Raw genomic sequence first — 21,712 nt, 5'->3', positions numbered from 1 at the left:
TGATGCCAGTGTTGAATCATCATGAAGCTCCCAGAACTGCAGTTCTGGTTGTCTTATGCTTTTACAGTACTTCCTCAAACCATTTTTACAAACACTATCTTGTTTTATCTCATAACAACAGTGAAGTAAAGCCAAGAACTAGCCCCGTTCTGGCAGAAAAAGTAACAGGTTTGAGATGGCTAAGTGACGTTAGAGACACAGCGAGCCTGGGACCTTGTGTAGCTTCAGTCAGACCTCGACTTGTGCAGGGTTCTCCCTGAGCACGTGCCATCCTGCCCTGGGACCTGCTATAGAATTGGGGGATCTTAAACTCATGAAAGTACCAATGGAAAAGGTGAGGAAGGGATGCATTCATGGGGTAGAGGTTAGGACAGGTCAACTGGGGAGTCCGTATGGCTGTCCTTTCAGGGGAGGGAACAAGAGGAATAGGTCAAAGCCATGTTCTAAGGTGGCCTGCAAACCAAATTTTGGAAAACCTTTTCTCTGTAACTACATCTTCCCAGTTTAGGGGAAACTGGCCCTTTGGCAGGCTGTCTCAGGAATAAGTGGGGAGGTAAGGGAGCAATTAGTGGGGCCTAACTACAGACCAGGCAGGCTGCTTCATCCTGCCTTTCTTAACTCCCTGACACCTGCCCCACTCCCAGCACCAGCCAGGGGTACTGACTCAGTTTCTCTTTTGAGGGTGAGTCAGGGATGTAGAGTGAGTGTGTGTGTGTGATGTCATCCTCAGGGAAGGTAGTGGTGGCCACGAATGTATTGGGGTTCCATTATTTGAAGAAAAGCCAGCCTCGAAAGGCCAGACAGTGCCCCATAATTCCGCCATCCCTTTTCACTTGTGAAATGCTGGCTCCCTCTACTGGTAGCTCCAGGGAGAGATGGGTGCCTTCAATTAAGGGAAGGCCAAAACTTAATTTTTCCTGCGCACCCTCTGTGTCAGACACCATGCCTAGCACTGGGACAAAGATGAAGACTGCCCCTAGTAATGATGACCCAGTATCATCTGAGTGCTATCACTATCATAAGGGTTGGCAGAAACTCCCCTCCCTGCACTCGAAGCACAGACTCCCACCCCAGCTCAGCTGGAGCCTGCAAGACAGGGGCCTATGGCCAGGGCAATGGAAAACAAAAATCCCAAGTAAGAATCCAGGAGCTTCCATTTAGCAGCTCTGCTCGCTCTGTGAAAGAGGAAGCCTTACTAGAGTTAGAGGGATGATGTTTGCTCTCCTCACACTCTCTGCTCCTCCTATCCACACACACATTACCTTCAGCTGACCTATCCTTCTAGTTCTAGAAGCCCATTCAGGGCCAGGGGAGTGCCAGCACTTCTGGGTGAGAGTGTGTGAAGGAACCAGGCCCATCCAGAGTAATGTACCAGGGCCTTTAGTGAACTTTCAGGAGGAGTCACAGCAGAGAGAATTCTGATTGCTCCAGGCACCAAGTGTGTCAATTGGTTTCCTTGCACGGGCAGCTAGGAGTGAGTTGACAATAGGCCCTAACACCTATTGTCAGTGTCTTCCAGACAAGAGCACATGCTGGTGACGGGAGCCTCTACCTGAGACCATGGGTGGTCCTCTGGGGTGGGGGAAAGGCAGGTAGGATAGTCAGGGGCCCTTTCCATGCCTCAGCAGGTTTGACTTCTTGAGGCTACCCCCTAAGTTTGAAGCAGACATCTCAAAGACAGTGCTCAGTGAGCAGGGTCCTTCCCCATTGGCTGGAGGGGCTGGGAGGCTCCAGCTTATCATTATAGCTATTCAGGAGGTCAGACTGTGGAAGGCGTGGGACAGGGACCTACACTAATCCAGAGGATGCAGAAGCCATTTGTCAGTCTGAGATGGGACTGCTGGCTCTAAGGGTTCTCTCTCGGCCTACCTATTATCCCCACCCCAACCAGCCCATAGCCAAGGTCCCACTCTTTTGGAAAATTTGGTTCTCTCTTTTCGCCATCCTTGCCTCATGGGGTTGACCTTCTTTACTGTTCTATTGTGGAGATGATAGTATTCCCACACAGTCACTCGCCGTCCAGCACCAGCCCACAAGCAGCCCCCAGAGCCTCAAGCATTGCCAAATGCTGTGTTTATTGGTTTGTTACACTGAAGAGTATAGTTTCTGAGCCAAAAATCATACACACTCTGCTCCTCACAAAACCACTGAGTCACTAAGGCAGGCACACAATGGCCACCGTGCTTGGTGGAGGCTGAGGACTCACAGACAAGAGTGGGCAATGGGGCGGGCTGGCCCCCAAACAGGCCGTGCAGTGCCTGGGACAGGGGTGGGCTGGGGGGCTGTGCTGGATGCAAAAAGGCTGCTGGGTCCTTTTTTTGTTTCTTAAATGCAGAGAGTCTCCAGACCTTAGTGGTTGCTGGGCAGGCCCCAGCCCCTGTGGCAGAGTAGCCTCCTGGCCCTGGGGCAAGGCCCAGCCTGCATGTGTTGGGGGCGGGGGTGGCAGAACAAGCAGCATAACGCCTCCCCTCATGAGTGAGGCTCTCCATGGGGATTTCCGGGTCCTTAGGCCTCTGGACATCCTGAGAAGCATGTGGAAGGCAGAGCTAACCTTGCTTTTCACCAGCAACAAACAAGGGAGGCCCAGGCCCCTCCTCCTTCCAGCCTTAGGACTCAGCGGATGCCTGGGATAGACGATGAGCTGCCCCCAAGTTCTGGGGCCACCTTTGAGAGGAGGATGTGACGGGATCCCCTCCCTAAGGAATCACCTGCAATTCCTCTTGAGAGGTAGTGCTCCAGCCACATCCCAGATCCTCTGGCTGGCAAAGTGTCATGTATACAGTTTTCAGGGATGATCTAATGCATAAAGCAAGAGCAAGGTGGCAGGAGTGAGACTGTACAGATACACGTGGGTGCACTGTACGGGCTAGGGGAGGGCATGGGGTCACCTCAGGTGGCCAAAGGCAGTGGCAGTGCTGCTGAAGTGGGCTGCTCTGCCCCACAGTCTCAGAGAAGGGCCTGGAAGGTGGCCCAGGAAACACGCCCAAACTCGCAGCCATTCTGGCTGCCCTGACTGGGATTGGTGCACACACAGGCACTGGGCCTACAAAGGGACTATCAGAAGAAATACAACAGAGTCCCCTTGTCTCACACAACCCTCACCAGTGCGGCCCAGGCACTATAGCCCTGGTGACTCTACAAGGCCCCAGGCTGACCCAGGAGAGAGCCTGGGGCACTCAGGCTGAGGCTGCAGGGGCAGTGGGGCTATTTCCAGGTGTTTGAGAGGGGAGCAGAGTAGGCGTTCCCCAGGTCAGCTGCTCCCTGAGGCTGCCCTTTCCCCTCCTGGCCCTGACTTGAGAGTACCCTGGCCCCTGACTTGCCCTTCAGGACCAGAACTGCCCGAAGTCAGATCCCAGGCTCACACTTTGTTAGGAACACAGCTGGGCAGGCAGGGTTGGCTGAGAGGTGGGGCAGTCTCTGCTGTGTGCCCCTGCACCTCTCCCCGCGGAGCCAGGGCCAGGAGCCTAGGCTCTGGCTGGCTGCTGCCTCCTGGCCCTCACTTGTTCTCTATGAGCATCTGCACCTTGTGGACGAGGTCCCGGGCAATCCGCAGGATCTCCTGGGCATCGTGATGCTCAGCTCGTTCTGGAGGAAACATGGGTAACTGTGGGGATGCCGGAGTGAGGGCAAGAGTCTAGGAGGAAGACTGCCCACCCTACTCCATTTCCACCTGCTGGACTCCTGACATCTGTGTACGGGGAGGGGACCCGGTATTTCTGAGCCTCTCCAACCCTGCCCAGGCCAGGAGTGGAGGCCCCTATCCCCTTGCTGGGGACAGCCAGATGGCTGGACAAGCTCCTACCATTGAAGAACTTGATGATGTCGGTGAAGTCCATGTTGTTGTCACAGATAATCTCACGGTAGGCCTCCACCAGGGCCAGGGCAATGAATAGGACAAAGTGCTCTGATGAGATGTGCTGGGCCGCCCAGATCACCTCCCACACAGCAAACACATCCTCATATAGCAGCTCTGGGGACGAAAAGGGGCTAAGGCTGAGTCTGGCCGCCCATGGCCTCCAATGGGGTCACATATGGAGACAGAGCTCCAAGGGCCAAAGTTCTGGGGTTCTCTCCATTACGCAGCCAGGTCCAAGGGGTTCCAAGCCTCAGGCCAAGACCCTGCCCTTCTCCTTGGTAATTCCTGCACTTGAGGCTCCTGCAGACTCTACTCTTCTCTTCCGCTAAAGCAGCTCTGCTTTTAGAAACCTCGGTGCACAGGGGAGATTTGGTTGGAAAAACAGTTCCAAAAGCCATTGCCTGAGGGTGATTTTCCGCTCTGTCTTCACTTTGGATTCACCTAAAGAGCTTTTAAAATATCGATGCCCAGGCAGCCAGTCACACTAGTAGTCTGAGGCCAGGTAGAGCCTAGAGCATTGGTGTTTCTAAAAAGTTCCCCAAGTTGCCCTAGCCGGCTTGGCTTAGTGGATAGAGTGTCAGCCTGCGGACTAAAGGGTCCCAGGTTTGATTCTGGCCAAGGGCACATGCCTGGGTTGCGGGCTCGATCCCCAGTAGGGGGCATGCAGGAGGCAGCTGATCAATGATTCTCTCATCATTGATGTTTCTCTCTCTCTCTCTTTCTCCCTTCCTCTCTGAAAGAAATATATTAAAAAATAAAAAGTTCCCCAAATGGTTCTAAAGTTCAGTTAGGGTCCAGGACCAATGACTTTGGGGCAAAAGGGTCACCCATAGCCCCTGACCCCAGGCCCGCCATCCAACTCTCCTCTTACCTCTCTTAAAATCCAGCAGGAACCAGCGGTAACAGAAGTAGAAATGGGTGTAATCTCCATTCTGATGCATCAGTTCAAACAGCTCTGAGTCCAGGATCTTGTGTGAGTGGGAAAGAGAGAAGGACTGAGCTGAAGTGCCTCTTCCCTGCTGCCCCCACCCTCCACCAGGCCTCTTCTGCTTGGCGCCTGGTAGCTGTGCTCCAGCCCTTCTCATCTCTTAAGCTGCACTCCGCGGCCCCACCCATCTCTCTGGTTGTAGTCTTTTTGGAGTTATACCATTTTCTGGGTGTTTGATTTTTCTTTTTTTATCCTTATCCAAGGATATGTTTATTGATTTTTGAGAGAGAGAAAGAGAAACATCAATGTGAGAGATGGTAAATTGATTGGTTACCTCCTGCACGCACACCGACCAGGGATCGAACCCTCAATCTAGGCATGTGTCCTGACTGGGATTCCAATCCGCAACCTTTTGGTGTACAATGCTCCAACCAACTGAGCCACCTGGCCAGGGCTCTGGGTGTTTGACTTCATCAACCATATACTATTCACCAGAACTTTCATGAGCACAAGCATTTACATACTGACATTGCTCTCCATTTTTAACAGTGAAAACAATGTGTTTCCAGAAACAAACTCATAGATTCGGAGAACAAACTGATGGTTGCCAGATGGGAGGGGCTTGGGGGCTGGGTGGAAAAGGTGAAGGGATTAAGATGTACAAATTGGTAGTAACAAAATAGTCATGAGGATTAAGCTACAGCATAGGGAATATAGTCAGTAACACTATAATAACTATGTCTGGTGCCAGGTGGGTACCAGACTTATGTGGGCATCACTATGTCTCATAAGTTAGGAATATGTCTAACCACTATGCTGTACACCTGAAACTAACATAATATTGAATGTCAAGGGGGATCCAAGATGGCAGCAGAGTAGGTGGAAGTTACACTCACCTCCTCCCAGGTCCAAACTGGAATTACAACTAAATTATAAAACAATCCGAATAATCAAATGAACAGAAGTCTTATTACCAAGGACTTACAGAAGAAGCCACAGGAGACTGGTAGGAAGGGCATGAAAAGGGCTGACCCTGCTCCCACGTGTGGCAGCTGAGATTCTGAAGGGATATCTCAGCTGCAAAAAGAAGCTGGGCAGCATGGGGTCTCAACCCCACCGGGGCTTCCCAGCCTGGAACACCAGAGCCATGAATAGAAGCCCACGTTAACTACTGTGAGCTTCTGTTTCAACCGTAATTGGGGGGAAAATGTGTCTTTGAAATGAAAGAAATTAAACTTATATATAAAAGAAATTTTTGGACCACGCCCTGGCCTCCTTGTGGAAGACGGACAAGCCCAGTGGTGCCTGGTCACATGCCCACGAGCAGCTACAGTCCTCACCTGGATGAGGGAGCGCATGTTAGCAAAGTGGGTGTCCATGGCGCCCCCATTGGGGAAGTTCTGGCTCATCCTCTTCATGAGGTGGCTGAAACAGCTGTAGGTCAGCTGATCTGAGGGGAGACAGGAATGAGGCCACAGGGCAGGAGACCCTAACACTTCACAGGGGGGTCCTGTGGCCCAGAGGACAGGGCTGGTTACTATTCCTACCTAGACCTAGCAGTCTTCTTTTCTTCTCCAGCTTATGTCAACCCCGCCCCATGCCTGAGGCCCATGCCATTGTGGGAACTCCTTCTTCCCCGGCCCCATCCCTCACCATTATCAAGGATGACGAGGAGCGGCGCCAGCAGATCACACATGCCCTGCACGTAGCCCACGTCCAGGTGTTCCCACACGTAGCTGAAATCCCAGGGACAGAGTCACTGTAGGTGTGTGCCAGTCCCCATCCCCTCAGGGATCCCCAGGGAGATGGGTCTTAGAGTAGCCTGCTCCCCAGAAGTCAGCCTTCTGGGACCCTAAAGGACTGGGAGGACCATGGTGAACAACTAGCCCTGTCTTCAAGGCACGTAGGGGGTCAGGGAAAGAGACAAGGCTGGGGCAGGGCGGGGGAGCCCTGGGGTGAGGGAAAACAGAGAAGGCTTCCTGAAAAAACTGTGAGTGAAGAGGGCGGGGCAGGGCACTGCAGGAGGAAGCGTTCCCCCCAGAGGGAGTCCAGTGTGATTCTGGTGCAGCAAGGGGGCAGGGCACTGCTGACCTAACCTCTCACTGAGCAGGGTCCCTGCCGCCCACCCTGAGCCCTGCCCTACAGTGGCACCTGCACATGATGTCTCGGAGCCTCTCGAGGTTGGGGGGTGTGAAATACCAGTAGTTGCGGTCACATCGCTGCACATCCTTGTCTATGCGGTGCAGATTTAAGGCCACGGTGTCCAATAGTTCTATCTGAAAGAGTGGAAGGCCCTCAGGGTAAGCTGGGGCCTGAGATGATGCCCACAGGCAAGCAGGAAAGGCAGGGAGCCAAGGACTCAGAGAACAGAGTCCTCTGGGACACTGAGAGACAGGCTCCAGGCCCTCCAAGACAGGCACCCCACCTTTCACCTGCCCCCAAGCCTTGGGATGGCAGGAGGGCTCTAGGCCAGCTGATAACAGTGCCTGGGAATGGCCACCTACAGTGTAGGCAGCAGCGCACACAGCCGCAAGCTCCTCTCCTGCCTCCAGCTCGCTGGCCCGAGAGGCCTTCTCCTGGCTGGGATCTTGAGGCTCGGAGAAAGTGTGGACTGCAGGTTCCGGCCTGTCGGAGCCTTCCTCCCCACCGCAGTCCTCCTCGAAGCCCACACTGGGCCCCTCATCTATGCTCGACTGGATGCCTGAGGCCACGGAATAATTGCGAGAGGAAGGCAGTCCTGAGTCTGGAGAGTCAAACTCCACTGACTGCTGCTGTTCCACCATGGCCGTGCCCAGGGGCCCTGCTCCCGGTGCCTCCTCGGGCTCTGGTCTGCAATCCTTAGTGCCTGGGGGCTTCGGGGGCTCCAAGTCATCCACAGAGATAAACACCTGGTGAGGAAAACAGATGGTGGGGCTCATACCTGCACCCCAGCCCCTTCCCTCAGCTCAGTGTCTCCTTCTTGGGGTCAGAATAAGTGAGAGGGATGGAGAATTCTCTTCACATCCCCTACTCCACCCCATGGCCTCCAGCACTGCCTCCCTGGGCACCAAGCCTCCCCTTCTGATCCAGCTGGCCAGGTGGAAAAATGAGGTTCCAGGCCAACATGAAGACTCCAGCCCTGCCAAAACCAGTTTGGCTCAGTGGATAGAGCGTCGACCTGCGGACTGGGAGGTCCCAGGTTCGATTCCGGTCAAGGGCATGTAACTTGGTTGCGGGCACATCCCCAGTAGGGGGTGTGCAAGAGGCAGCTGATCGATGTTTCTCTCTCATCGATGTTTCTGACTATCTATCCCTCTTCCTTCCTCTCTGTAAAAAATCAATAAAATATATATATAAAAAAAAAAAGATTAAAAAAAAAAATAAGACTTCAGCCCTATCCAGTCCCTTCCTCTGCTTCTTCCTGGGGCATGAGAAAAGGGGAACACCCCAGGCTTCCTGTGGCTGCTGCAGGGAAGAAGGGAGACTGGCGGCCTGGACACGCAATGGTACTTGATGGCAGTGTGAGCGGTGTCATTCTACAAACACCTGAAGTCATGAGGCTGCCTCAGGTCAGGAGCGCTTCCTCAGTGTGCTGGGCGGGCCGGCGTGCGTGCGTGCGTGCGTGCGTGCGTGCGTGCGTGCGGCGGGGGGAGGGAGGCAGCCTGGAGGCGTTAGGAAAACCAACAAGGCAGGGAACTTTTCTAGCAAGGACCTGATCTGTTATACTGGCCTCAGACAAGCTGAGGAGAGGTCAGAAGTGAAAGGAAACGTATTGTGCTGATTGGAAACAGGCCTCACCATGGACCAGTACAGGGAAAAGAAGAGAGACATATCCAGACTGGCTTTTACTTTTTTTCTATTTGGACTATGTAGGGAAAGGGATGCTAAAAGGAGTTTTCACTTTGGGTAAGAAGCATGAAGTGTCGGGTTAGTATCAGGTAAGGCCACGAGGCCAAGGCAATCGGAACCCAGAGCAGGGCCCGCGAGGCCATTGCTGTCTGTGAGCTGAGCAGCTGGGCACTGGTACAGACTCGGGATCTTATGAAGCCCAAAGCCAGAGAGAAAGAATAGGCTCCCAAACAGGGAGTAAGAACAAAGCACATGGAAAGGAGAGTGTGCTTGGTGTTATATCTGTTTCAGTCTTGCTCCAGCTCGAGTTTTCTGTTAATATTAGGAAAGATTTAGTAAAGTAGGTAGAATACTCATTATCTAAAGCAGCAATTTTAAAGAAAAAAATATGTTAGTAAAAGAGTGGCCTTGATCCTGAGACTTCTCATCACTTCTGTCGGGCCCAGAGCAGTTTGTTTAGGCTTGTTCACCTAGAGCGGGGGTGACTCCACCAGAGCTAGGCAGGCTCTGAACTGCCTTTGCGCGTCAGTTCTGTGAGATGGTGACGGACTCCACAGCGGCAGGAGATCTTGCCGGTGGATACCAATACACCGCTCTATGGGTTCCCCTGGCCTCTAGCAACAGCTCTCAGGGAAGCCGCTACAATCAAAGGGCAGTAGGGCTGAAAGGGGACTGAGGCCCAGGGATGGGAAGACCTCACTCATCTTGTCAGTAGTGGCCCTGGGACTAGACGCCAGGGCTGCCTATTCTTAGCCTTGAGGACTCACTAGGAGCAGGGAGGGCTCCCCTAATCCCCATAAATCCATTTTCCCTCCTAGTCCATTAAAACCGATCACAACGGCCCTGACCGGTCTGGCTCAGTGAACAGAACGTCGGCCTGTGGACTGGGGGTCCCGGGTTCGATTCTGGTCAAGGGCATGTACTTTGGTTGCGGGCACATCCCCAGTGCAGGGTGTGCAGGAGGCAGCTGATTGATGTTTCTCTCTCATTGATGTTTCTAATTCTCTATCCCTCTCCCTTCCTCTCTGTAAAAAATAAAAACAAACAAACAAAAAACTATCACAAAGCACTATCTCACTTTATTCCTGCAACACCCAGAGAAAGAGACAGAGACACATGAAGCCATTCTCCAAGGGTCCACTGCAGTGAGTGCTAGAGGTTGGGCTGCTGCTCAGGACTCCTGAGTGTGAAATGCTGGTGGCTCTCACCCCACCCCTTTCTTCCGCCCGCTCCCAGGTCCCCGCTGGCTCACGTCATTGCTAATGGTGGAGTCTCGGTGGATGAGGCGCTGCACGTGGCTGTCGATGCTGCTGCCCGAGGAGAACTTGGTGAGTGTGGCTGGGTGCGCCTCCCGCTCCCGCTGCCTCACCACCACCTCGCAGGCCTTCCACTCCGCCAACACCCGCTGGTACCTTGCTGCCACCACTGCGTCCACCTGGACTCGGATACACCATGACCATAGGGGAGGGGTGCACCAGGCCCTCCTCTGCAGGAGCTGGGACAGCTGAAGACTAGGCTGGGGCCCAGCAGAGAGACAGTGGGGTGTCTCTGTGAACCCTCCCCTGCCACGTTTCTTTCCACTGAGCTTGTATGGGTCCCTTGGCCCGATTCCCCGTCCCCCTACCCCACGGGAAAGAGCTCCCCTTACCTGCTCCATCTCCTTCTTGCTCGTGCCAAACTTGTAGTGGCCAAGCAGAAAGGGCCAGACGTCCTTGCGGATCTCGTGCTCCACACCTCCATAGTAAACCTGCCGCAGCAGCTCCAGTTCCTTGTAGTTCTGAGGGGCCCAGGGAGTAGAGACTGTGCAGTCCCCGCAGTTACCCTCTGGGTGACCCACCCGAGGGAGAGCTGGGGCTGGGAACTGACTCGGTCACCGCTGAAGCCCACGGAGACCCTGCGTTGGGCAGCCACATCCCCCTGCCCCACATTAGAGCTGGCTGGGACCTACTTCAACCCCCTCCTTCCAGGGAAGAAATGAATCCCAGAGAGGTGCAGAGATTTGCCCAAGGCTGTGGGGTAACAGGGAAGCAGAACGGACTACCCGCCCAGTGCCCTTCCCAGGGAAACCCACACCTGAATTCACCTGAATGCCCAGTTATCCTGTGACAGCTGCGCCCAGAGCAGACACAGCACCCACCGCTGCCCGCCCCAGCCCCTGACCCGGCCCTGGCCCTGGCCCACAGCGTGCACCTTTTCATCCTTCTGATACTTGCTCCACACGTCCTTGGTGAGGCCCCCTGAGGCCCCAGGGGGCCGGGCAGGCGGGATGATGTTGTGATGCACCAGCGCTGACAGGTGGGTCCGCACCGTGGACAGGTGGCGGCAGTATGCCAGCCCTGGGGGTGGAGGGGTGAGCCAGGAGGCCGTGACCAGGACGCCTCTCCCTGACCCTGCCTCCCATGGCCCCACCTCACCCCACACTCACAGCCGTAGAAGGCCCGGGACACGATCTGCCTCTTCATGCTCTCACACAGTAGCCTGAGGGGCAACCTGTGGAATCAACCTGGCTCAGAGGGCTGTGGCTCTTGCTTTGGGAGGAGGGTGAGAAGTGAGGACACTGAGGGGAGCACGTACGGCCCTCGGGGTGGTGCGGGGAGCAGGACCCTTAGCCCGGCGGCATGTCAGTGGGCTCCAGCCACCCTGGTCGGAGCTGCTGAGAGTCCAGCCTGGCCTCCAACCCCCCAGGGGAGCTTAGGCAACTAACTTCACCTCATGTTAATGAATTTTGGTTTCCTCAAGTGAAAAATGGAAAGAACCATCTCTGAGTCATCAGGAGTGGCAGGTAAAAAGAAGTAACAGGTCCGATCAAGCAGCCGGCAAGAGCATCAAGTGCTGGCACACAGACACCATTCCAATGCCATTCCCAGAACATGGCCGGTGCCCAGATGACTGCTGCGTGTCCCCAGACACACAGCCTGATGACAGGATCTGTGTCACACTGGGAAGGGGAGCTCACAAGTACTGAGCACCTATGTGTCAGGCACAGCTCTGGGTACTCACATGGTTATATACCTCATTTAGTCCTTACAAGAACCTTAGGAAGTAGGTGATTTGACCCCCATTTTACAGATTAGGAAACTGAGGCTCAGAAACATAGAGACTCAGTAACTTGCCAAAGTCACATGGATAGCAGAAATGAAATTCAAACCCAGGTCTGACCAACTTGAGGCCACCCTGTCAGGCAAGTGACACAGCCCCTAAGGACAGACTGGCACACACACATGGATGGACACACTTACATGGAAGTGTCTCCCTGCCCACTCACCGGTCGGGGACACAGCTGCAGAGGTTGGGAGTTGCATATGGGGAGCTATGGGAGGAGCAGGAGAAGCAGGAGGAGCCCTGGCTACACATGGGATCTAGGTGCCAGGCTGGCAGACTGGGCCCAAAGCCCTGCATCTCGATCATGTCACCAGCATCTGAGGACAGGAAGGGGGCCATGGTCAGGGCCTGGCAGGCCTCCCCCCACAGCCACCCTGCAGCATGCCCACCTCTGTGCCCAGAGCTGCAGCATGAAATCACCCATTGGTGGGGAACCACAGGGGTAGTGTCTGCCTGGTCCAGAACCCAGAGATGGCGATGGTGCAGAGGGAGGGTGCCTGACACGTCCCAGCCTCCACCTAACCTTTCTGTACGTGATACAATACTTTGACTGAGTTGTGCATGACTGTGTCTGTTCTCTCCATCTTGCTTTTAGTGATGGAAAACGCTTTTCTAGAGTCTGGCAGGGAAAGAAAGAGAAGGAACAACAAAAGCCTGAGCTCCCTAAAATGCTGCCAGCTGGCATGGCCTCCAATGATTCAGCCTGGTCCTCTTAGACAGACTCTGAGAGGCACAGGTAGGTGCCTGGACCTGGAACTGCGAACTTTGAGCAGAGTCTCCACTGATCAGAGACCTGGAGGACTCCTGAGGGTTCTAGACCTGGTAGCCAGTGCCTGAGGGTCAGGGCTCTCTGCGCAGGCCAGGCACCCCTGCTGCCCGCTCTGTGGGTCCTTCTTGAGTTCTCCATCCTAGCCTAACCTGACTGCACTCAGTGTGGCGGCCTCCTACGAACACACAAGTGAGCTGACAGGAAGGGCCAAAGTCCCAGGGCTGCCAGATCAGGACAGGGATGAGAGCTCCACCAGCCAGAAGAATGTCCCCAGGTGCAGCCTCAGAAGACAGCTCCTTGGACACATCTACACCAAAGGTAGATGGAGTCTTTCAGCCTGCCCAGCTGATTGGAATCAGAACTCAAGATCATTGAGAGCTTCTAGGGCCCAAGTGGAGCAAGGCGCTGCTCAGGGGGGCTCAGCAGGTCCAGTGAGCCACAAAGATGAAGCAAAGTGAGGGCAGGAAGTGAAAGGACTAGGAGACGGCACTAGGAGGGAGGAGGGGACAGAGAAGAGTGAAGAAGAACAGGGAAAGACAGCTGTGTGTGTGATGAATTCTTTCAAGCAGTATTTCTTCCTGGGCCCTGGCCTGCTGAGTCTGGAGCAGATGAAGGCCTGGCTTCTGTGGGAGCCAGACTCCAGCTCTGGGGGTGCCTTGGTGGGAGGGGCTGAGCTGAGCCCTCCAGTCCCCTCAGGGGCTGCCCCATGTTGGCCGGGAATCTCTTCCCAGACCTGTGGTGGGATTTTTGTAGATCTGGCCCTTCAGCTCCGCCAAGAGGCAAATTAAGGGAACATACTTGGTGTGGAGGGGCTGCGGCTCTGGGAGTGAGCAGTTGCAGGCTGTGCCGAAGACTCTGGGAAGAAGGGGGGGTGGGCAGACAGATGCAGGTGGGGTGGGGCAGGAGCCTAGTTCATGCCCCTACAGCAGGCAGGAGAGAGGCCAGTCTTGAGTTGGGGTGGGAGCAGGCCCAGCCAGGCAGGCAGCAGGCAGCAGGCGGGCAGGCAGTGAGGGGCAACAGGTGCAGAGGGCAGAGGGTGGGCACACAGGGAAACGAGCTCATGCCCAGAAAGCAGGGCTCAGCCAGGGCAAGTCTCCTGGGTCAATGCTCTTCACCTTAATTCTCCAGGAAGGAGCTGAACCAGCCAGCATGAATATGTTTCTGAATTAACCCAGTGCAGACAGCTGGAGCTCTGGAGTGACTGGGCAAGGGGCAGCAGGCTGGGCGGGGGCGCTGCTGGGTCAGCTTTGACTCTGACTCTCTCCTCTGAGCATGAGGGAAGTCTGAAGCAAAACAATCAGGGTGGGTGAACCCCACAGCCCCTAAGACTCCGAGTGAAAGGTGCCTGGCCTGGAGCAGAATTAGAGTGAACAGCATCTCTGCTCTGTGGGGAGGCAGCAGGAGAAGGGGGGAGGGAAAGGAGAGGAGAGTCTGGACACCCGCCACTTGATTCACATGCACAAGTCAAGCATGTTGCAGGCCTGTAAAGCAACGGCTAGCAGGATGGACTCAACAGTGTTGTCATTATGGAATGGAGTGGAAGGGGGCTCTCACACCATCTCCCCAACCACCTGCTGATTCTGCTCTCATGCCTCCACCCCTTTCCCAAGTCTTAGAGTCCCAGGTGCTGCATATTGGCACACTGGGTAGGCTGGCCCTAGTTCCCCAAGAGAATGCCCACATAAGCCCTGAGGCCTCTGCACCCTCTGGGCCTGAAGGTTTCTCTGACCCTGGAGGCCTCAGCATGAAGACTAGTCAGGAATGGGCTTCCTATCACCAAGTCTTCTAAGACAGGGGCTTGGCTGGGACCCCCCTTCCCACCCCCAGCCAGTTCCTGGGGGTAAGAAGGGTCAGCCCGGGTTCTCCTGACTCACCCTTCCCACACTGTTTACAGTCAGCCTATAATAAGCATCAGCCCCAAGCCCAGGCTTGTAAGGAACCAGATGGCAGGCCATGTGCAGGCAATAAACATCACAAGTGAGGTTTCCCTGCGTTCCCACCCAGGCTGGCCTGCAGGTCCCACTGGAATGGCTGGGAGGGAAGATAGACATGAAGGCAGGTATGTGGTGAGTAAAGGGCAGCTGGCAGGGTATGCTGAGGGTGTGCTAGGCCACGGACTTGGTTGCCCACGGATGGGGAGACTTACTGGCACGGCGATGGGGAAGTTCCCCTAAACTCCAAGAGAGCTGGCCCTTCATAACCAATATCACTTGAGCACCCTGGCTTAGCCCGCACAGGTTCCCTGGCTGATGATCACACTCCAAAAGGAGAGTGGGGTTCCCTCTCCACCAGCCTAGCTCTGTGCTAAGATGGGCAATGGACAAGTGGCTGTGAGCACTGTGCTGTGTCATTTACAATGAAGGGACCTCTGCAGCTGTGCACTCTGAAGTCCGTGAGGGTGGAACACACCTGACTTAGGTTCTAGATTTCATACTAAAACACCAGGCAGTGCCTGCTGGAACACCCAGGCCCGCTGGGTAAACAGAGCTCTGGGTCTCCTTCCAGGATGGCCCCACCCCCTGCCCAGGAGGGGCCTGGTACTTCTGTCCTATTTCCGTTGAGTTAGGAGTCAGAGGCACAGGGCCCAGAGGCCAGTCTGCCCAGCCAGCAGGAGAGAAAGAGAGACACTGTCTTGGGTTTGTCCAGGAGTGGGAACAGGACTCAGATAGCCATTCAGAGTTTCCAAGGGACTATCAGATCATCAGGCCTTCTCACTGCGGGATCTCTTCCTTCTCCTTACAGAGCTCAGAGCCAAATGCATTTTGCTTGGTCCCCTCTTCTTGCAGCACATCCTCCTACCCTCCCAGGTCTGCCTCCTGATGGAAGGGAAACCACCCAGGGTGCAGGTCCCATAATGCCAACACTGCAGTTCGAGCCCCTGCGGTGGGTGGCCGGTGGGCCCAGGGGGTGGGGCAGAGGGAAGGGGGAGGTCAGGGAGAAAGGGAGGGATAAAAACCTTTCATCGGATTGGGAGCTGTGAGGTTCCGCGAGCAGATCATTGAGAGCATCGCATGTAGCTTATCCTCCTCTTCCTCATCATCGTCCACCGAGGCCGCGCGGCTGGCCGCTAGGTGGTGGTAGTTAATAGTGACTGCTCAAAGAGAACAGCGAGAGAGCAAAGCATAAGGACCCTGGTCCTGGGGCAGGAGGGACCGGATCTGTCCTCCTGGGGAGCAGAATGGAGTTCGGGTCACCCTGAGCCTGCAGGGATGGAAGAGAGGGGAGCCGAGAGTCCTTTGATTTACTGGGGAGAGTATGGAAGAAAGTGGGGGGGACGGCAGCAGCTACAGAGCTCCACATTTTGAAGAAGGCCCTCTCTAGGAAGAGCAGAGAAGAGAGAACTGATGGGGGAGCCAGGGTAGTGAAAGACAGGGACCAGTTGGGACAGGCCAGCAGCTAGGAGCTCCCGGCCCTGGCTCAGGCTGGGCGTGACTGTCGGCAGATGGATCCTGATCACCCTTCAGCTTGTGTCATGGTCAGGCTGGGCCAAATCGGAAGATTACCCCAAATCTCCCCCTTCAGACTATAAATCCAAACTTCTCCTCCAAGGATTTCCCAGAGCTGCTCTCGAGGAGCCTGAGTCACCCACTGGGTTTCAGCTCCTTGGCACCTGGCTTGCCCTCCAGGGAAATGAAGTGACCAGAAATGGGAAATGCCAAGGCTTAAGAGAGGAAGTGCAGCCTGAACAACCTAAGCCGAGCAATAGGCCGAGATTAAATGCCAGGTTTGCAAATGTGTCTCCTAGTCAGGCACATGGCGGGGAGCGGAGGGGATCCCCACATCTTTGCCCATCAAGCCTGTTGGGACTCCTTGTGCTGCGGCTATGTGTTTACAGTCTGGGTAATCTGTCTGTTAATACAGAGACAACTTGTTGACAACTTATTGGCACAAGTTAGGAAATTTAGGAAGCAGGTGGTCTGGCAAATGCTCCGGGCTGGCAAATTCCCTGACCTTCTTCCCAAGATCAGTGAGTCTGGCCCGGAGAAACCTGTGGGGAGCAGAGCACTCTGACCAGAAAGGGAACTCTGGGTTTGGTGGACACCTTTTAGGATCCAGATGTGTATGTCCAGGTGGGACAGGACCCACAAGTGCCAAGCCACTTTCAGCTCCAGCCCCCCCAGCTGAAAGCCTCACCCTCTTCAGATGCACCCCCTATTCCAGTTGCGGCTTCTCTCATCAGCAGCTGGTTTGAGGAGGGCTCTGGCTGTGGTGGAGTCAGTGAACAATATGCACCATCCAAAAAGCAGCGCTGATCCCGCACCCAGGCCACCGTGTGGAAGTCAGGCAGGGGGCCGGGGTGAAATGGAGAGTCCTCCACCCTCTGTATCTAGTCTCACCACATTCCTCCCCTGGGGCAGGGCGTGAATGGATGACTAAGAGAATATTGTATAGAGACCCCTGGATCAGTTGAGCCAAGAGTCTTGGGGTGACAAGGGAAGGGAAAGACAACAGGCAGAAGAGAAGCAAATTCTCAGGGGGATGATCTGCAGAAAAAGGTCCAATGAGAGGCTAAGAACTGAACCCGGCCTGGTCAGTGGACCTTGCCTGCTGCCCCTCCTGGGTGATGCTGTTCTCCCCCACCCCCGAAGTGTCTTTCTCTCGCCACAGAGGAAGTATGGGACACTCACTGTGCTCATGCCTGTGACCAGGGTAAACGATCCGGAACACGTAGTCTGTGGCCCAGCCTGTGCCCATCTCGTCCACATCTACAGACCGCGTGCTGCCACGTTTCCGTAGCTTGGGGAACACCTTCCCCTGGGAAAGAAGAGGTGGGTAGTTAGCCTGTCCAGGGCAGAGTCCATCCCTGGGTCCCACCCAAGGCTGTTCCTAGGAACTCTGTGTGGGGAAAGGAAGGGAGGTGGGCAGAGAACCCACCTCACACACACCTTCACCCAGAGCCTCCCAAGCCTTGCGTACCTTCCCCTGCTGGGTCCAGAGTGGGGGCTCCAGCTGACCCCGAGGCAGAAGCCCATTCTCCAGGCAGGACAGAAAGGAGAGTAGGTGTCCCCCCTGCGGGAAGTGCAGCGGTGGCTTCTGGATGCCATCCTGGCTCACCAGGACCAGTGTGCCACCGTTCTCTGGGGGAGAGGGGGAGTGAACATGGGTGAGCGAAACTGGGCCTCCAAGACCTCCCAGCCACTGCTGCAGCACAGCTGGCCATGCCTCCAGACTGGATAGGAGGACAGTAGGGCTAGAGTATGGGGATGACCAAAAGAGGACAGACATTCAACAGACCATGCACAGTGTGTGACTGGAGAAGGCAGTCTCTTCCCCCACCCCTGTGCCCAGGACAAGGAAGGCTCACTTTGCTGGTGGCAGTGGATGCAGACAATCTGACTGAAGGGCACAACCAGGGCATAGTCCCAGTAAACACTGGAAAGGAACCAAATTGGTGTCACTGTGTCGCAAGACCAGCCAACCTGCCTTCCTCATTTCCTGGCCCCAACACCCGTGAAACCACCCTGTAGACACGATGACCATAGCCGAGAAGTGACCTCAGCCGGTCATGTCCCTCTGGGCTCCGTGCTGCCCTCATGGCACAGAGCCTGGCAGCCTCAGATGCCTCGAGCTTGGCTCAGGCAAACCTCTTAATGTCCAGGACTGGCTGGATCTTAGAGAGCTTGGGAATATCTCCAGGCAGCCTCTCTCTGCAATTCTTGGCATCGGGTAAGGTGTGAGCCTGCCTCTTGGAGCAGGCTGGGCCTCTCCATCCCCCTGCCTGGTGGCAAGCTCTCACTCCCTTCCGTGGCTCCTGCGGTGAGTCCCAAAGCCCCCACCTCTTTTCCAGCTCGGAGTCCCCCAGAGTCCCATTCATGAGCTGGTTGGGAGTCCACTTCAGCGTTAGGCTCTCTGCAGACTGGTGCAGGGAGAGGTAGCCGGGGACAGCCTCCATGTCCTCCTTCTGCGGGGAGGAGACACACCAGAAGATAGAGATGACGAGGGGCTGAGAGGCTTCCAGGAATGGCCAATGGAAAACGAGCTCCAGGTGGGAGTGGGGGAGGCCCAGCTAGTCCAACCCAGGGTCCTGGAATGGGGCCGGGCAGAAGCAGGGGAGACACGAGCCACACACAGATATAGGCATAAACTCTTCCTGGTTGGCCTGGTGCCACTGGCTCTGCCCTGTCAGCTTCCTGGATGCCAGGTATGTCCTGGGCCAGCCATACCCAAGCTGCCTGCTGGCTGCCATTCCCATCCCCGGATGCTCTGGTTCTCAGCCAGAACAGATGCCGTTTCTGGCTCCTGCCCATTCAAGACTGGGCATGAATCAGTGAATTGGGGGTGGGGGGGGGGCGGGAGGGGGCTTCTCTCTAGTCAAGCCCCTTAAGAAAGGGATGGATGTGGCTGGAAGGTTCCTTCCTGGGGCCCTTGGAAGAGGATGAGGGCGAGCACTAAGCTTTCCTACCGGCTGCACCAGCACGTTGTTCTTGCCATAGAGCAGCCGCGTCCTGGAGTTCTGGTGCAGGGATTCCACATACTCTCGGGCGCAGGCAGCGAGCCTATCCTCCGAAGTGCTGCCGCTCGAGTGCCGCTTCCGGATCTGCACAAAGTCCCAGCTCAGCCCCAGCCATGGGAAATCAGCCTTGGAGGGAGGACCCTAGGTTTCCAGGCAGATCCTCTCTAGCTGACCCCAGGGGTCCTCCTGCCCCTGGTTTGCTCTCAGCCACCCTCTGCTCTCTAGCCGCAAACCAGTGGTGTGCTCCTGGCATTAAGTGCCAGTGTGGGGAAAAGGCTCTTTCGGATGGCCACTACCTTGGGACATCTCCAAGGCCCAGCCTGTATCTTCAAGGAGCATGGTGACCAGCTGCCCCTCCCTACAGGCCCCTGGGCATAGCCTGGATGAGCACAAGGGGTAGGGAAGGGATGCCTACTCCTAGGGCTGGGCGCTTCGCAGGGGAGTCCTGACGATTAGGGGGACCCCGGATACGGTGCCTCTGGACCAGCTCATCAGCAGAAGGGTCGGTCCAGTAGTGATCAGCTGTCTTGAGCTTGGTATACTCCAAAGCACAGGGTCCCACTGTGGAGACAGGGACAGCCAGCTCGGATGGTGCCCCCTCAGCACCTGACCCTCAGCTCCCACTGGCCCAGTGTAGGCCACTCTGCTCTCAGGCTCACCTAGAAGAGAGGCCAAGATGGGGCCAAACACGGGGTCTGCCAGTAATGCCTCCTTCTCGTAGTACTTGCTGCCAGTGGGAGAGACAGACAGGGGGACTGCTGGGGCACCCGGACTTATTCCAGGGCAGTCAAGCTCAACAAGTAGGGACGTTCCCACAGAGACCAAATGCATGTCAGTCACCAAGAAGAAGTAAACCCATAAGAACTGAACTTTGGGAGGTGGGGGGGTAAGAGATCAACCAAAGGACTTGTATGCATGCATATAAGCATATGCATGCATATAAGCATAACCAATGGACACAGACAGTAGGGGGGTAAGGGCCTGTGCTTGGGGGGTGAGAGCAGGCTGGGAGAGATCAACTGGGGAAAAGGAGACATATGTAATACTTTCAACAATAAAGCATTTTTTAAGAAAACAAACAAACAAGAACTGTGCTTGGTGAGGTGTGTGGTGTAGCCCATGCTTTCGAGGTGCTGCAGGGGCGATGGGGCATGCTCACAGGCTATGGTGGACAGCCAAGCCTGCAGAGGCGCGATGCTGAAGGGATGTTCAGGAGCTGGGCCCCAGGGAGGGGCATTCACCTGCAGTTCTCCACCAGGTACTGCATGACCCTGTCCAGCACCTTCTCGATGAGCGCTGTGCGGACCCATATGTGTTTCAAGGCCTGCGGGCTGAGGGCTGGGGCCTTCCCACTGGTAGAGCCCTGTCTCCGCAGGGCCTCCTGGTTACCCAAGGGTTTCCTGCAAAGAGGGGTGGGCTTTAAGAATGCGAGAACCCAGGGCTGAGCCCCAGGCTGGTGGCACTGGGAGTGCAGTTTGGTGCCACAAGATGAGAACCCAGAGGACTGACTAGATGGAGGTGTTGAAGGCCTTGTGCCTGAAAGTGGCCAAGGCTCACCCTTAGGCTGGAGGCCCTGCAAGAAATGAGCCCAGGAAGCCAATCTGGGGAGTAGCAAATACCAAATGGTAAGAGCAGAGGGAGGGGGAAGAGGCAGGCCCAGGGCTCACCTGCCCTCTCCTTGTTGCTGCAGCTCCTGTACCTTGTGGCAAATCTCCCCAGCCACTGGGCATGTCTTCCCCACCTTGGTGAACAGAGCTGCCACCTTGTCACTGCGCAGGAAGCCGGAGGCACGGCGTCTCAGCTGATGCAGGAGGCAAGCCTCCACCGCACCTAGGCCACAAAGGAAACCAGCACCTGAGCCTGGGGGAGGGGGAGAAAAGAGAACACTCCTCTTCCCCACACCAAGGGAGGGCAGGCCTGACCTAGGGCTAGGGGAGTGGGGTGTCAGTTTTAGGCAGGCCAGGAAGATATACTGACCTCCTTCCATAATCCCCCTCCCTGTCCATCTGCCTGCCCTGAATGGACCTGTAAGGGCCTCATGCCAGGCCGTTCCTCTCACTCACTTGGTGTGCACATGCCTCCTGTGTGCAGCATTGCCCTGGGGCTGTGAGGACCAAAGTTGCCAGTTCCAGTTGGCACGGGTAGCTCCACCCCTGCCCACTTACAGGACTGGACATGCAGGGAGCACCCAGCACACAGCCCTCCTGGAAAGCATGGGTGCTGTGGTTGCTAAGAAACGGGTTCTGGAGAAGGAGCTGAAATATTGACAAAGCCATTGCAGAGATCAGATCTGACAGCAGCCCCTGAATTATTGATGAGCCCTGCAGCCAAAAGTGAGAGATTTCTATTTCCCATGCAGGGAGGGCTTCCCTTCATTCATTCATGTTTTAGGGGGTAGGCTTCCTCTCTCCATCTGGATACTGCTGACTGCAGACAGACTCCACAGGAAGGAAAGAAGGGCTTGGTGGGGGAGGGTGGGGAGTTCTCCTGGCCATGAATAGAATCTAAAAATATTAGTGTGTATATTCGGGGGAAGAGGGGACTTGGCCATTACTGAGGCCAAGCTAATTGCTTTACAAGCAAGGCGGGAAAAGCCCAGAAAGGGGAAGGGATCTGATCACAGAAACATAGTGGCCTGAGCTCCCCCACTTTCTCCAAGTGTGTTCAGAGGGCAGGAAGGCACAGGTGGGAGAAGGTGCTCCCTTCACTTCACAGGTGCTCCTTTCACAAGGATGGAAAACAGTGCTGTGCTGGAGGCAGGGAGGCGGACTAACA

At 55.6% G+C, this 21,712-nt stretch overlaps 1 protein-coding gene across 5 annotated transcripts in view; it reads right to left on the bottom strand.

Moving 5' to 3' along the window:
• Nucleotides 1-2,056: 2,056 nt before the first annotated feature.
• The window catches only part of SGSM2 (small G protein signaling modulator 2), a 37,139-nt gene continuing 17,483 nt past the window's right edge, over nucleotides 2,057-21,712 (bottom strand). Inside the window, exons 3-24 of one of the 5 annotated variants that reach the window (XM_080678775.1) lie at nucleotides 20,605-20,767; nucleotides 20,179-20,337; nucleotides 19,597-19,664; nucleotides 19,353-19,498; nucleotides 18,887-19,021; nucleotides 18,261-18,385; nucleotides 17,789-17,856; nucleotides 17,401-17,561; nucleotides 17,112-17,238; nucleotides 15,440-15,574; nucleotides 11,878-12,031; nucleotides 11,038-11,102; nucleotides 10,803-10,948; nucleotides 10,261-10,389; nucleotides 9,865-10,047; nucleotides 7,289-7,672; nucleotides 6,936-7,060; nucleotides 6,438-6,520; nucleotides 6,125-6,234; nucleotides 4,728-4,824; nucleotides 3,803-3,970; nucleotides 2,057-3,604 (exon numbers count right to left, since the gene is read on the bottom strand). In XM_080678775.1, the coding sequence (XP_080534901.1) occupies nucleotides 3,576-3,604; nucleotides 3,803-3,970; nucleotides 4,728-4,824; nucleotides 6,125-6,234; nucleotides 6,438-6,520; nucleotides 6,936-7,060; nucleotides 7,289-7,672; nucleotides 9,865-10,047; nucleotides 10,261-10,389; nucleotides 10,803-10,948; nucleotides 11,038-11,102; nucleotides 11,878-12,031; nucleotides 15,440-15,574; nucleotides 17,112-17,238; nucleotides 17,401-17,561; nucleotides 17,789-17,856; nucleotides 18,261-18,385; nucleotides 18,887-19,021; nucleotides 19,353-19,498; nucleotides 19,597-19,664; nucleotides 20,179-20,337; nucleotides 20,605-20,767 (2,960 nt within the window). In that variant the 3' untranslated portion in view covers nucleotides 2,057-3,575. The remainder of the gene's footprint in view (nucleotides 3,605-3,802; nucleotides 3,971-4,727; nucleotides 4,825-6,124; nucleotides 6,235-6,437; nucleotides 6,521-6,935; nucleotides 7,061-7,288; nucleotides 7,673-9,864; nucleotides 10,048-10,260; nucleotides 10,390-10,802; nucleotides 10,949-11,037; nucleotides 11,103-11,877; nucleotides 12,032-15,439; nucleotides 15,575-17,111; nucleotides 17,239-17,400; nucleotides 17,562-17,788; nucleotides 17,857-18,260; nucleotides 18,386-18,886; nucleotides 19,022-19,352; nucleotides 19,499-19,596; nucleotides 19,665-20,178; nucleotides 20,338-20,604; nucleotides 20,768-21,712) is intronic. The other 4 variants (XM_080678774.1, XM_080678776.1, XM_080678778.1 and 1 more) reach the window with 4 other exon arrangements.

Source organism: Plecotus auritus (assembly GCF_963455305.1).
Source record: "Plecotus auritus genome assembly, chromosome: 7".
NCBI lineage: Eukaryota > Metazoa > Chordata > Mammalia > Chiroptera > Vespertilionidae > Plecotus > Plecotus auritus.
The sequence above is the reverse complement of the archived record's forward strand: the minus strand, read 5'-3'. Positions and strand labels throughout refer to the sequence as shown.